The sequence below is a fragment of the Pleurodeles waltl genome, chromosome 11 (genome assembly GCF_031143425.1).
Source record: "Pleurodeles waltl isolate 20211129_DDA chromosome 11, aPleWal1.hap1.20221129, whole genome shotgun sequence".
Taxonomy (NCBI): domain Eukaryota; kingdom Metazoa; phylum Chordata; class Amphibia; order Caudata; family Salamandridae; genus Pleurodeles; species Pleurodeles waltl.
The window spans coordinates 985,972,366-985,985,653 of record NC_090450.1 but is presented as its reverse complement, the minus strand read 5'-3'; the positions used below and the strand labels follow the sequence as shown (position 1 = coordinate 985,985,653).

Sequence of the window (13,288 nt, the reverse complement as noted above, 5' to 3'; positions counted from 1 at the left end):
AGGGGCAGTGAAAATGTTAAAATGTCCCCCACACGATGGGAGACAAAAATAAGGACTTCCGGACGTCTGTCAATTTCACATTAGCATACGTCAAATTTTATTAAACTGACCGGAAGTGCCATGACAGCACATCCGGGCAATGACCAGAGATGTCCACTGGGCTGGCAGAGGACGGGCACTCCATCACATAATTTTACTACGTCGCCTGACTGAATACAAACTGCAGTCTAAACCAGGCCCTTGATACTCCTTTTATTTATCTTGAAAATCGCATTTTTATAAACGTGGTTTCCCATTTTTCTCTATTTGTAAACTAAGTGTTTTTTTTTTTTTTATTGTACCTCAATTATTGACCTGTGCCTTTTATTCATCAACTCACTCTTTTTTCAATCTAGTTTACTGTGCTGTCATATATGTACATTCACTTTTGATTTGTATTTGTGAAACTGGCAAACACACAAAAATGCACACGCTCGAGAAAATGCTGTTTTTGAAAAGTAAATGGCCTCTGCTTACGCTCGTTTTTTTTGGATTGTGTGAGTTTGCTGTCCTCTGCACGTGTTTTTCTATTTTTGTGAGGGGCTACCTACCACCCCCTTACAGCTTAAAACTAGTCATTATATTTTTATTTTCCTTTGTGAAATTTGTGTCCTCGGTGCAAAACTCTCAAATGTGGATAAATGTATGAATCTCAAGATGGCGGAAAAGAATAACTGAAGCTCTTCATCAGCTCATCACATTTCATCTTGAAAATGTAACCATTTAAAGCCATCGGCTACTTTTTTCAAATGCAAAATATCTCAAAAACATCTTGAAAGGCTTTCTGTTTGAAAGGCTAATGTCATGTCAAGTTTGATTTAAATACTTAAGTGGGTTTTTGAAGCACCAGACCAAGTTTCCAAAGTTTCCCATGAGCTAAAATGTGAATAGATCGTTTTTAAGCTTCTGTTAACTTTTTTTGTTGGCACGAAAATTTGCACTACAAAACTTAGCCAATTACACTAGGGGATTACCAGAGTTTGTGTACATTCGCAGAATTGCGCCTATCTTGTGAGAAAAACCAATGGAAAGTGTGGGTGAAAAAAAAGAGCAGAAAATAAATAGAATGAAAATACGGTAGTTGACAAGGATAAAAATATCTGAAAATTTGGTCAAATTAATTCGGAGTTAATGATGAATGTTCACAGACAACTACATTATCGCTCACTGCACTGGACAGCCTTACTCCACTGATGCACGTAAAAAGAGAGGCTCTGTTCGACTACTCGTGCATTAGGTGTCCTGTTTACACACGTCTTCATCTTTTTCTCTGTTAATGGTGGACAACTTAATTTTGCATGAAATGATTTAAAAGGTACTCACGTTTGCAGGGTACTGTGGGCGTCCGCCAGTGGCTATCACTATGTTACTTGCAGTAATTCTACTCTGTGAATGAAAACAAATGAGGTCAATGAGCAGACAAAATGAACAGGTCCTGTGGGCCATTTATGTGGAAAGAAGATACCCAGGGGATGTCTGCAGCGTTGGTGCATTGACTGGTGTCATCAACAGACTCCAGAAAGGACAGTGTTTTCACAGTAAGACCTGCACCAGGGGATGAAGAAACAGCTGGATTTACCATCTCTCTCTGTCATCAGGCCCACACAGAAGGAGGATTTGTTCAAGGATGCACCTGTGTTTGATGTAAGAAATAGTGGCACAGATTTCCTCTGCAGCATGCTGGGATCTTAGGGTCAGATGTACGACGATCAGAGATTGCAACTCACAATTTGCGAATTTTAGCGACTTGTGAGTCACAATCTCTGATGTACTATAGTGTCTGAGACACTGTCTGCGATTGCCGAATGGGTCGCAAGGGACCTGCCTCAGTGTTCATGAGGCAGGTCGCAAGTTGCGACCCATTGGGAATGTCCCGCACATACAGAGATGGTGGCCTGCTGGGGTCAGCAGACCACCACGTCGGTGACTGCTTTTTAAATAAAGCAGTTTTTTAAATGCATCGATTTTTCCTTAAAAGAAAACGGGAAACATTTTAAAAATAAAAGGTTTTCTTTTTAAGAGTTGGCAGTGGGCTGAAGTGGTTCGTGTGATCACTGCCTGCTCTGAAAAAATGTTGGCACCCCCTTTCACAAAGGGGAAGGGGTCCCTCTGTGAATGGCTTACCACCAATTTGAAATTAGTAGAAATCTGCGAATGTTTGGGGACTCCATTCCCTGTTGCAAAACATTCATACATACCAGTGTAACTCACTATTAGAAGGAACACCCTTTACACGCCTCTTCCTAATAGCGACTCACAAACCCTATTTTGCCAGGCAGTAATACGTTACAGACTCCCAAAATGGGGTTGGCACAAAAAAAATGCGTTTTACCGGTCACAAACGGCCCAAAGGGCCATTTGCGACCGGTAAAATGTGTCCTACATCTGGCTCTTAGAAAGAGTCAAGGATGCAGAGTGGATCCAAGGTGTTCACTGCACCACAACCGGCTCTCACTTACATCTTAGTTGGCAGTCTTTGCTCACAGGCTGAGGAGTCATGGCATGGGACTACCCACGCTCACAGGTGGCTACACCCTGCTCAGCATGGATCCCGGAATAATACTTGAAGGTGAGTATAAAGGAAGCACGGTTCAATTCTGCCATGCTGTACATTACTAGCACATACAGAAATGCAATGTAATATCTAAAGGTATCATCCTGGCAGATGTAATGAGCACTGTTTGCACCAAACCTTGAATACAGCAAGGCCAGGTTACCAAGAAACAAGGATTTCTCACCGGCAAGATGACATTTTTAAGCAGCGCTTCGCACAAAAATACTAAATTTTGACTTCTTGTCCGCAGTCTAACCAGACGCAAACCCTCCACAAACTCAGGGAGATGCGGCAAGGTGGAACGCTTCATCCGATGTACTTACCTTCGATAACAAAAACTATCTGGTAGAGACATATTCTAGTTGCAGATTCTTTACCTTTGAATTTCCCCAGGCATCAGACTGGATCCGGAGATTTTTCTTCAAGCAGTACCTCTCGTCAGATGGCATCGGTCAACTCCGCAGGCGTCGTGTTCACCATGATGACGTCGCTGTCGTATATAGGCGCCACCACGGCACACTGACATCCGTTTCTTTTCACAACTTTCCATGCCAGTAGCACGGAGCCATGAAGAACACAGAGTGGTGCGCCAAAACTAGGACCCCCAAGGGAAAGTTCCTGTCCCTAGAAATCAGTTTGCAGTGCGGGGAGGATGGGCGGGTCGGTAAGGAATCTGCAACTGGATAATGTCTCTACCAGATATTTTGTTACCGAAGGTAAGTAACTTGTACATCTGATAGAGACTTCTAGTTGCAGTTTCCTTACCTTTGAATAGATACCCGAACAATACCATCCCCGGTGGTGGGCTGCGAACCAAGATCACACCAAGAAGTCCTACAGGCCTGAACGGCCAAAGTAGCCATCCCTTCAGACCGGAGTGTCCAGGCAGTAGTGTTTGGTAAAAGTGTGCAGAGATGCCTACGTCGCTGCCTGACAGATGTCCAGCACTAGAACGCTCCATGCTAGCGCTGTGGTAGCAGCAGTAGCTCTGGTGGAGTGGGCATGCAAACCTTCAGGAGGTTGCTTTTTAGCCAGAGCGTAGCACATTTTGATGCATAAGAGTACCCATCGCGAGATGGTCCTCTTCTGCACCACCTGCCTCTTCTTCGCACCGACATAACTCACAAAGAGTTGATCGTCTACCCGGAAGTCTTTGGTACGATCAAGGTAGAACGCCAGGGCTCTTTTTGGGTCCAGACGGTGGAGTCTCTCCTCCTCATGAGAGGGATGAGGGGGTGCATAAAAGGTAGGCAAGGTGATGGACTGTCCGACATGGAAGGGTGTCACTACTTTAGGTAGAAAAGAAGCCCTGGTGCGAAGTACCACTTTGTCAGGATGTATGGCCAGGAAAGGTGGCTGAGATGAAAGAGCCTGGGAGTTCACTAACTCTGCGGGCAGAAGTAATGGCAACTAAAAAAAAGACAGTCTTTATAGTTAAGAGCCTTAGAGGACAGTTGTGAAGTGGTTCAAACGGGGTACACATAAGGTAAGTTAAGACCAGGTTGAGATCCCATCTGGGCATGATGACTGGGATAGGAGGAAAGAGATGTGAGGCCTTTAAGAAACCTCCCAACTATGGGGGAGTTAAATAAAGAAGGCTGATCAGGTAACCTCAAGAAAGCAGAGATAGCAGAGAGATATCCCTTAAGAGTGCCCTGCCGGGCAAGGGAAAGAATAAAGAGAAGGACTTGAGAAAGAGGAGCAGATAGAGGATCGACAGAATTGTCAATGCACCATGCCACAAATTACTTCCAACGACAGGTGATGAAAATGTCACTTACCCAGTGTACATCTGTTCGTGGCATTAGTCGCTGCAGATTCACATGTTGTGCATAGTCCGCCATCTGGTGTTGGGTCGGAGTGTTACAAGTTGTTTTTCTTCGAAGAAGTCTTTCGAGTCACGAGACCGAGGGACTCCTCCTCTTTGCTTCCATTGCGCATGGGCGTCGGCTCCATCTTAGATTGTTTTCCCCGCAGAGGGTGAGGTAGGAGTTGTGTGTGTTAGTAATAGTGCCCATGCAATGGAATGAATAAGTATGTACAAATTAAGGTTTAAGTAATATATTTACAAATGTACAAATGTTGAAGATAACTTCCAACGGCTACAGGCTCCCGGGGAGGCGGGTGGGCACATGTGAATCTGCAGCGACTAATGCCACGAACAGATGTACACTGGGTAAGTGACATTTTCAGTTCGATGGCATCTGTTGCTGCAGATACACATGTTGTGCATAGACTAGTAAGCAGTTATCTCCCCAAAAGCGGTGGTTCAGCCTGTAGGAGTGGAAGTAGTCTGAAACAAAGTTCTTAGTACGGCTTGACCTACTGTGGCTTGTTGTGCGGATAGCACGTCTACACAGTAGTGCTTAGTAAATGTGTGAGGCGTAGACCATGTGGCTGCCTTACATATTTCGTGCATTGGAATATTCCCTAGGAAGGCCATGGTAGCGCCTTTCTTTCTGGTTGAATGTGCCCTTGGTGTAATGGGCAGCTGTCTTTTTGCTTTAAGGTAGCAGATTTGGATGCACTTAACTATCCATCTGGCTATACCCTGTTTTGATATTGGATTTCCTGTATGTACTGTTCCACCATAGAAGCGAGATGTATGTTTGGCGGTCTATCAACACCAGATCTAGAAGGTGACCCTGTGCATGTGACCATTGTGATGCTAGGCACTGTTGTAAGGGCCTCATGTGCAGTCTTGCGTTTGGGACAATGGCTATGCATGAGGACATCATGCCTAGGAGTTTTAATACCATCTTTGCCTGTATTTTTTGTGTTGGATACATGGCTTGTATAACCTTGCGAAAATTTTTAACCCTTTGTGGACTTGGAGTGGCTAATCCCTTTGTTGTGTTGATTATCGCTCCTAAGTATTGCTGTATTTTGCACGGCATAATGTGTGATTTTGCATAGTTGAGGGAGAACCCGAGTTTGTAGAGGGTTTGTATGACATAATCTGTGTGATGTGAACACTTTGTTAGGGAGTTGGTCTTGATTAGCCAATCGTCTAGATACGGGAATACGTGTATTTGCTGCCTTCTGATGTGTGCGGCTACTACTGCTAGGCATTTTGTAAATACTCTTCGTGTGGTCGTTATACCGAACGGTAAGACTTTGAATTGGTAATGTATTCCCTTGAATACGAACCTTAGGTATTTCCTGTGCGAGGGATGTATCGGTATGTGGAAATACGCGTCTTTGAGATCTAAGGTTGTCATGTAGTCTTGTTGCTTTAGCAGTGGTAACACCTCTTGTAGCGTGACCATGTGAAAGTGGTCGGATTTGATGTAGGTGTTTAGTATTCTGAGATCTAGGATTGGTCTCAGTGTTTTGTCCTTTTTTGGTATTAGAAAGTACAGTGAGTAAACTCCTGTGTTTATTTGTGTACATGGTACCAGTTCTATTGCTTCTTTTTGCAGTAAGGCTTGAACTTCTATTTCCAGAAGGTCTAAATGCTGTTTTGACATATTCTGTGTTTTTGGTGGGACATTTGCAGGGATTTGGAGAAATTCTATGCAATAACCATGTTGGATAATTGCTAAGACCCAAGTGTCCGTTGTTATCTCCTCCCAAGATTGGTAAAACTGACTTAGTCTTCCCCCCACTGGTGTTGTGTGGAGGGGTTGAGTGACTTGTGAGTCACTGTTTGGTTGTAGGGGTTTTTGGGCTTTGAAATTTTCCCCGGTTTCTAGGGAATTGTCCTCCTCTGTACTGGCCCCGAAAGCCTCCCCTTTGGTACTGTCCCTGGTAGGTAGACGGTGTTGATTGTGAGGTGCTGGCTTGTGTGGCCTGACCCCGAAACCCCCCTCTGAAGGTTGTTTTACGGAAGGTGCCGAAAGTGCCTCTGCCCTGCGGGGAATAGAGTGCGCCCATGGCCTTGGCTGTGTCAGTGTCCTTTTTCAGCTTCTCAATTGCCGTGTCCACTTCTGGTCCGAACAACTGTTGTTCATTGAACGGCATATTGAGCACTGCTTGCTGTATTTCCGGTTTAAAGCCAGATGTGCGCAACCATGCGTGCCTTCTTATGGTTACTGCGGTGTTTATTGTTCTTGCAGCTGTGTCCGCTGCATCCATAGAGGAGCGTATTTGGTTATTGGAGATGTTTTGTCCCTCTTCAACCACTTGTTTTGCCCGTTTTTGAAATTCTTTGGGTAGATGCTCGATGAGATGCTGCATCTCGTCCCAATGGGCTCTGTCATAACGCGCTAGGAGCGCCTGAGAGTTTGCGATGCGCCACTGGCTTGCAGCTTGTACTGCGACCCTTTTCCCAGCTGCGTCGAACTTGCGGCTTTCTTTATCCGGGGGTGGTGCATCGCCTGATGTGTGTGAGTTGGCTCTCTTGCGAGCTGCCCCTACTACAACTGAATCTGGTGGCAGTTGTGAGGTGATAAAAGCAGGGTCCGTGGGCAGTGCTTTATATTTTTTCTCCACCCTTGGAGTTATCGCTCTACTCTTGACAGGGTCTTTGAATATCTGCTTTGCGTACCTTAGCAATCCTGGAAGCATAGGCAGGCTCTGGTAGGTGCTATGGGTGGAGGAGAGGGTGTTGAAAAGGAAGTCATCCTCGACAGGTTCTGAGTGTAACGACACGTTATGGAACTCTGCTGCCCTAGCTACCACCTGTGCATACGCTGTGCTGCCCTCGGGTGGTGAGGGCTTGGTAGGGTACGACTCAGGACTATTGTCTGATACTGGGGCGTCGTATAGGTCCCAAGCGTCTTGGTCATCTTGGCTCATGGTGGTGTGAGCCGGTGAATGTGACGGAGTCTGTGCCGGTGATATATGAGTTACAGGTGGAGGAGAGGGTGGCGGAGTTACCTTCTTCACCACTTTTGTTTGTGGTGTTTGTTCTTCTGTTTGGAACTCAAGTCTCCTTTTTCTCCTGATTGGGGGAAGAGTGCTGATCTTCCCTGTCCCACTCTGTATGAAGATCATCTTTTGTGTGCGGTCTACGTCAGTGGTCTGTAACTCCTCTTCAAATCTGTGTTTGCGCATTTGAGAGGACAGTGATTGTTCCTCTGAATATGAGCTGGTAGTCGGTTCGGTTGCTGGTCGTTTTGGCACCGAAACTGTGTCTTTGCTTGTTTTCGGCTCCGAGGGGAATTTTTTCTTTTTCGGAGTCGAGCCTTCTCGGCGTCGATCATCCTCTGTGCCGCTGTCTCTGCGTAGAGCAGCTTCGGTTCCGCTGTCTCGGCGTCGAACTTTTTCGGCAACACTTTCTCGGTCCCGAGATTGTTGCGTGCCTGTGTCTCGACCGGAGTCGGACGATCTCGGCACCAGTTCGGCCTTTTTCGGTGCCGATGGACGGTCACCTACTTTATGGGTTGAGCCATGGCCTGTTGGCAGTGGCGTCCCCTGGGCCTTGTCTGTCTTCTTGTGTGGTGCTTGTTTCGACGTCTTACTCACGGTTTCCTCGACGTCGAATTCTTCCAAGTCCGATTCATGGATGGAGAAGGCTTCTTCTTCTTCTCCCTGTTCCTCGAACCCTCGTTGTCCTGTCGGCGTGGACACCATCTGTAATCTTCTGGCTAGCCGGTCACGGAGCGTTTTTCGGGACCGAAACGCACGACAGGCCTCACACGTTTCTTCCTTGTGCTCGGGTGACAGGCACAAGTTACAGACCAAATGCTCGTCTGTATATGGATATTTATTGTGGCATTTAGGACAGAATCGGAACGGGGTCCGTTCCATCAGTGTCGATGTTACACGCGGTCGGGCCGACCAGGCCCCGACGGGGGATCGAAAATACCCCGAAGGGCTACCGGAGCTCTTCACGATTCGGTGTCGATTCTATCTAACCCGATCCCGAGCGAAACAATACCGACGTAGTTTTCCGAAGTTTTGACTATCTTTCCGTCCCGAAACCCGGAGCGAAAAGGAACACGTCCGAACCCGAGGGCGGAAAAAAAACAATCTAAGATGGAGCCGACGCCCATGCGCAATGGAAGCAAAGAGGAGGAGTCCCTCGGTCTCGTGACTCGAAAGACTTCTTCGAAGAAAAACAACTTGTAACACTCCGACCCAACACCAGATGGCGGACTATGCACAACATGTGTATCTGCAGCAACAGATGCCATCGAACATACAGTTTTGGTTGAGGGACGCCTGGCTGCCAAGATAACGTCACAGACTTCGGGTGGCAAGTCAAAAGACGTCAACTGTCGCCGATCAATCTCCACGCAAGAAGCCTGAGAGTTAACATGTTCGGGTGGAGGACCTTTCCCTGCTGCTGCGACAGAAGATCCTCCCAAAGGGGCAGTCTGATCGGAGGAGCTATGGCATGTTCAAAAGCTCGGGATACCAGACTCTTCGTGCCCAGTAGGGAGCCACCAGTATTACTTGGGCCCAGTCTTGCCTGGTCTTCTTCAGAACTCTGGGCAGAAGTGGTATTGGTGGGAAGGCATACAGGAGACCTGAATTCCACTCGTGACGAAAAGCGTCGCCGAGCAAGTGCCGCCTTGGAAACTCCAACAGGCAAAACAGCTGACATTGCACGTTCGCTACAGAGGCGGACAAGTCTAACCAAGGTTCTCCCCACTGCAGGAAGAGACCTTGCGCCACCCCCAGATGGAGACGCCATTTGTGGTCAACCATGCATCGTCGGCTGAGTTCGTTTGCTCTGGCATTCAAGGAGCCTGCCAGGAGAACCACCAGGGAAATGCCCTGATGTTCCAGCCAAGTCCAGAGGCGAAGGGCCTCTTGACAAAGGGTCCACGACCCCACTCCGCATTGTTTGTTGCAATACCACATGGCGGTGGTGTTGTCTGAGAACACTTGCACTGCTTTCCCCTTGAGGGAGGGAAGAAATGCTTTCAATGCTAGTCAAATCGCTCTGAGCTCCAGATGATTGATATGGAGCTCAGTTTCCGCGGGAGATCAGATGCCTCTGATCTCTGCCTCTCCCATGTGGCCACCCCATCCCAGGAGTGACGTATCTGTCACAACTGTAAGATCTGGTTGGGGAAAAGAGAGTGATCTGCCCTTGACCCAATCCTGATTTGTTAACTACCACTGCAGGTCTTTCGCAGTCCCTTTCGAGATCTGGACCTTGTCGGAGAGATTTCCCTGATGCTGCGCCCACTGGAACATCAGGTCCCTCTGCAGAGCCTGCATATGCGATTTGGCATTTTGAACCAGCAGGATGCAAGAGGCATGTAGCCCAGCAGCCTCAGAGTCATTCTCACCAAAATCCAGGACAGAGGTTGAAACATCGGTATCATAGCCCGAATATCCTGGACTCGCTTTTCTGGAGGATATGCCCGAAACTGCACTGTATCCAGAACAGCTCTGATGAAAGGGAGCGTCTGAGAAGGAGTCAGGTGTGACTTCGGCACACTGATAGTGAACCCCAGCGAATGAAAAGGTTTGCCGTAGTCTGCAGGTAGGAGACGACTGTCTGGGGCGAGTTCGCCTTCAACAGCCAATCGTCGATGTAGGGGAAGACTGGGACCCCTAGCCTGCGCAGATGAGCTGCCACCACTATCATCACCTTTGTGAACACCCGAGGGACACTGGTAATGCCAAAGGGAAGCACGGTAAACTGAAAGTGCTTGTGACCTACCACGAATCGTAGATAATGTCTGTGGGCCGACAAAACGGGAATGTGGAAGTATGCGTCTTGCAAGTCCAACGCTACCATTCAGCCTCCGGGATCCAGGGCAGATAGGGCCTGAGCCAATGTCAAGATTTTGAACTTCTCCTTTTTTAGGAAGAGATTGAGGGACCGAAGACCTAATATAGGCCTAAGACCTTTGTCCTTCTTCGGAACCAGAAAGTAGTGGAAATAGCAACCACGACCTACTTCTGGCAACGGAAACCTCTCTATAGCTCCTTTGGCCAAAAGGGCTTGGACTTCCTCGCGGAGAAACGCCATATGATCCTCCGAAATCTGACTGTATGAAGGTGGCATGGCTGGAGGAGATGTCTCAAAGGGGAGGGAGTAGCCCCTTTGGACAATTTGGAGAACCCACCTGTCCGAGGTAATGGAATGCCATTGGGGGAGGTGATGGTGTATCCTGCCACCTACTGGCTCCTGATGTACCTGCGCACTAGGAAGGCTTGGATGCTGAAGAAGGGGCAGGGGTGGACTGGGCGACCCGCTGGCTCCCTGATCCCCGGGAACATGGGGTCCCGCATCCGCGCAGTGGCTATACAGCATGCGCGGGTCTGTGGCCAGGGGGAAAAGGACATGGTTGGGTGCCCCTTCCGTAGCCACGAAAGGGGCAAAAGTCAGACTGCTGGGGTCTAGATGTGGGTACGAGGCCAAGGGACCGGGCTGTGGCTCGGGAATCCTTAAAGTGCTCGAGCGCAAAGTCCACCTTGTCTCCAAAGAGACGTGTGCCATCAAAGGGCATGTCCATCAAGGATTGCTGGACATACCCCAAAAAGCCAGATGTTCTCAGCCAGGCGTGGCGTCTTAATGCCGTCGATGCAACCGATCTGCCCAGAGAGTCGGTCGTATCCAGTCCACAACAAATCATGAACTTAGCTGCATCGCTCCCATCTGTTACGGCTTGGGTAAGGACAGTCCAGGCCTCCTCCGGATCTGAAGGTAGCACTTGCGCGACCGTGTCCCAGAGAGTATGGGAATAGCGTCCCAAAAGGCATGTGGTGTTCACGGACCACAGCGCTAGACTGTTGGAACAAAACAACTTCTTCCCCAAATTATCCAGTCTTTTTAATTCCCTATCCAGGGTGCGGCAGGAAATGCGCCAGATGAAGAAGATGCCTGGATGACAAGGCTCTCAGGCGTGGGGTGTTGGGTCAGGAATTTCGGGTCTGATGGTGCAGGTCGGCAATCATCCTATTCACAGGAGCCCCTGTGCTGGGTCTGGACCAAGTACCCAAAGGACGTCTGTCAGTGCTTCAATAAAGGGTAAAAAGGGCTCAGAAGAGGAAGACCCCAGCTGAAGCATGTCGGTTAGGATGTTAGGCCTAACCTCCACAGAAGGTAGCTCGAGGTCCAGGATCTCAGACGCCCTTCTCACCACCATAGAATAAGAAGCACCCTCCTCCGTAGCCGCGCTAGGCGGAGAGAGCATACCAGTGTCAGGGGAGGAGTCTAGACCACTGGCATCACCCAAATCCTGCACCAAGTCCATTTGGGGGTCAAGCTGGTATTCTAAAGGATCCAGTGTCCCCTCCATACTCTCCACATATCCATACCCACAAGAATAGGGGTCTGGATCAACCTTGGGCCCAGAAGAGCCCATTGAGAATGGAATTGGCGTCGATCAACGTTCTTCCGGCTCTGGGTCGTCGGGTATGACGATGGGATCGATGTTGATTGTATGCCCAACCGACGTCTGACCCCGACGCCGGGGAAGGTCTCCGTGGCACACCAGCGTCGGGATGGATCCGCGATTGGTTCCGGAGGAACCCCCCGGAGCCGTGGCTGAAGCCGACGGCTTTAAAACCGAGGTGACCCCAACTGACTCACCTGTGCCCAAAGGCTCCGAAGGTGGGTCGGAAAGCCCAAAAATTAGGCGCATGGCCTCGTAAAGTTCTTTAAGTTGGGCGGGCGGCTCCGGCTCCCGGGAAGTCGGGGAAGCGCGGAGCCGACCCAGAAGAAGGCTCCGTTGATGGAGGCCTAGAGCATTGATGCTCTTCCCACGTGGTATCATCTGATCGACAGGGTGAAGTCGAAGAACGTTTGTCCTTCTTCGACTACTTCTTTTTGTGACCCAAATGGCCCGATGACTTGGAGGACGAAGAGTGGTTGTGACTTTGCAGCCGGTCTCAAGACCTTCCTCTTGAACGGGACATGAGCGCCGCAGAGTCGAGTGTCGGGCCACCATGAGCTTTAGGGACCGCTCCGTCAAAGTCTTCGGGTTCATGGCCCGACACTCGAAACACGACTTCGGGTAGTGATCGTGCTCCAGGCACCAGAGACACACATGGTGCGGATCCGTCACCGACATGGTTCGGTGACAGGAGTCGCAGGGCTTGAATCCGGTCTTGCGGGACATCTCTTGACGCATCCACAAACTCTTCAAAATTTCGACAAGAGTGTCGACGTAGTTAAAAAAATGAATGAGGTTGCTCTTCTCCGGATCTGCGCGTAGGCTGGTGCGGAAAGAAAACAACGGACGTCAGCACGCTAGGGTGGCACCTATATACGACCGTGACGTCATCACAGCAAACACAACGCCAACGGAGTCGACCGACGCCACCTGACGGTGCACAGAGGTACTGCTTGAACAAAAATCTCCAGATCCAGTCTGACGCCTGGGGAAATTCAAAGGTAAGGAATCTGCAACTAGAAGTCTCTATCAGATGTGAATATCTAGAGGCTAAGGTGGTTGAAGCCACAGCACTGCTAGGGGGATGCAGGTGCCATAGCCCTCTGCAGAGATGGCACCACTGCTGTGGAAGAATGTCCCTGCAACAGTAGGCCCACAACCTCTACTGAGATCAATTTGTGGGGTCCAATCAGTTGTAAATGATACCTGTGCCAACACTAAAAGCCGGTTCAGAATGTGAAGACACAGGTATAATATGATCTTCAGTCTTGGGTCACAGAGAGTATGAGGTCCTACAACGATCTGTTTGCCTTTCAGGAACCCCAAGGGGGGGGGGGGACGCATCTGCAATGAGGCCCTGCCTACCTCAACGAGCGACTTACCTTCCACACTCCCACCCGTCAGCTATGATCCGCCAAACTCCCCACCATCCCTCGCATCCATCGGACCA

At 49.0% G+C, this 13,288-nt stretch overlaps 1 protein-coding gene across 1 annotated transcript in view; it reads right to left on the bottom strand.

Moving 5' to 3' along the window:
* Window positions 1-13,288, bottom strand: part of TXNRD2 (thioredoxin reductase 2) — a 355,985-nt gene that overhangs the window by 269,020 nt on the left and 73,677 nt on the right. The window contains exon 7 of the mRNA XM_069215297.1: window positions 1,363-1,425. Coding sequence (XP_069071398.1) covers window positions 1,363-1,425 — 63 coding nt within the window. The remainder of the gene's footprint in view (window positions 1-1,362; window positions 1,426-13,288) is intronic.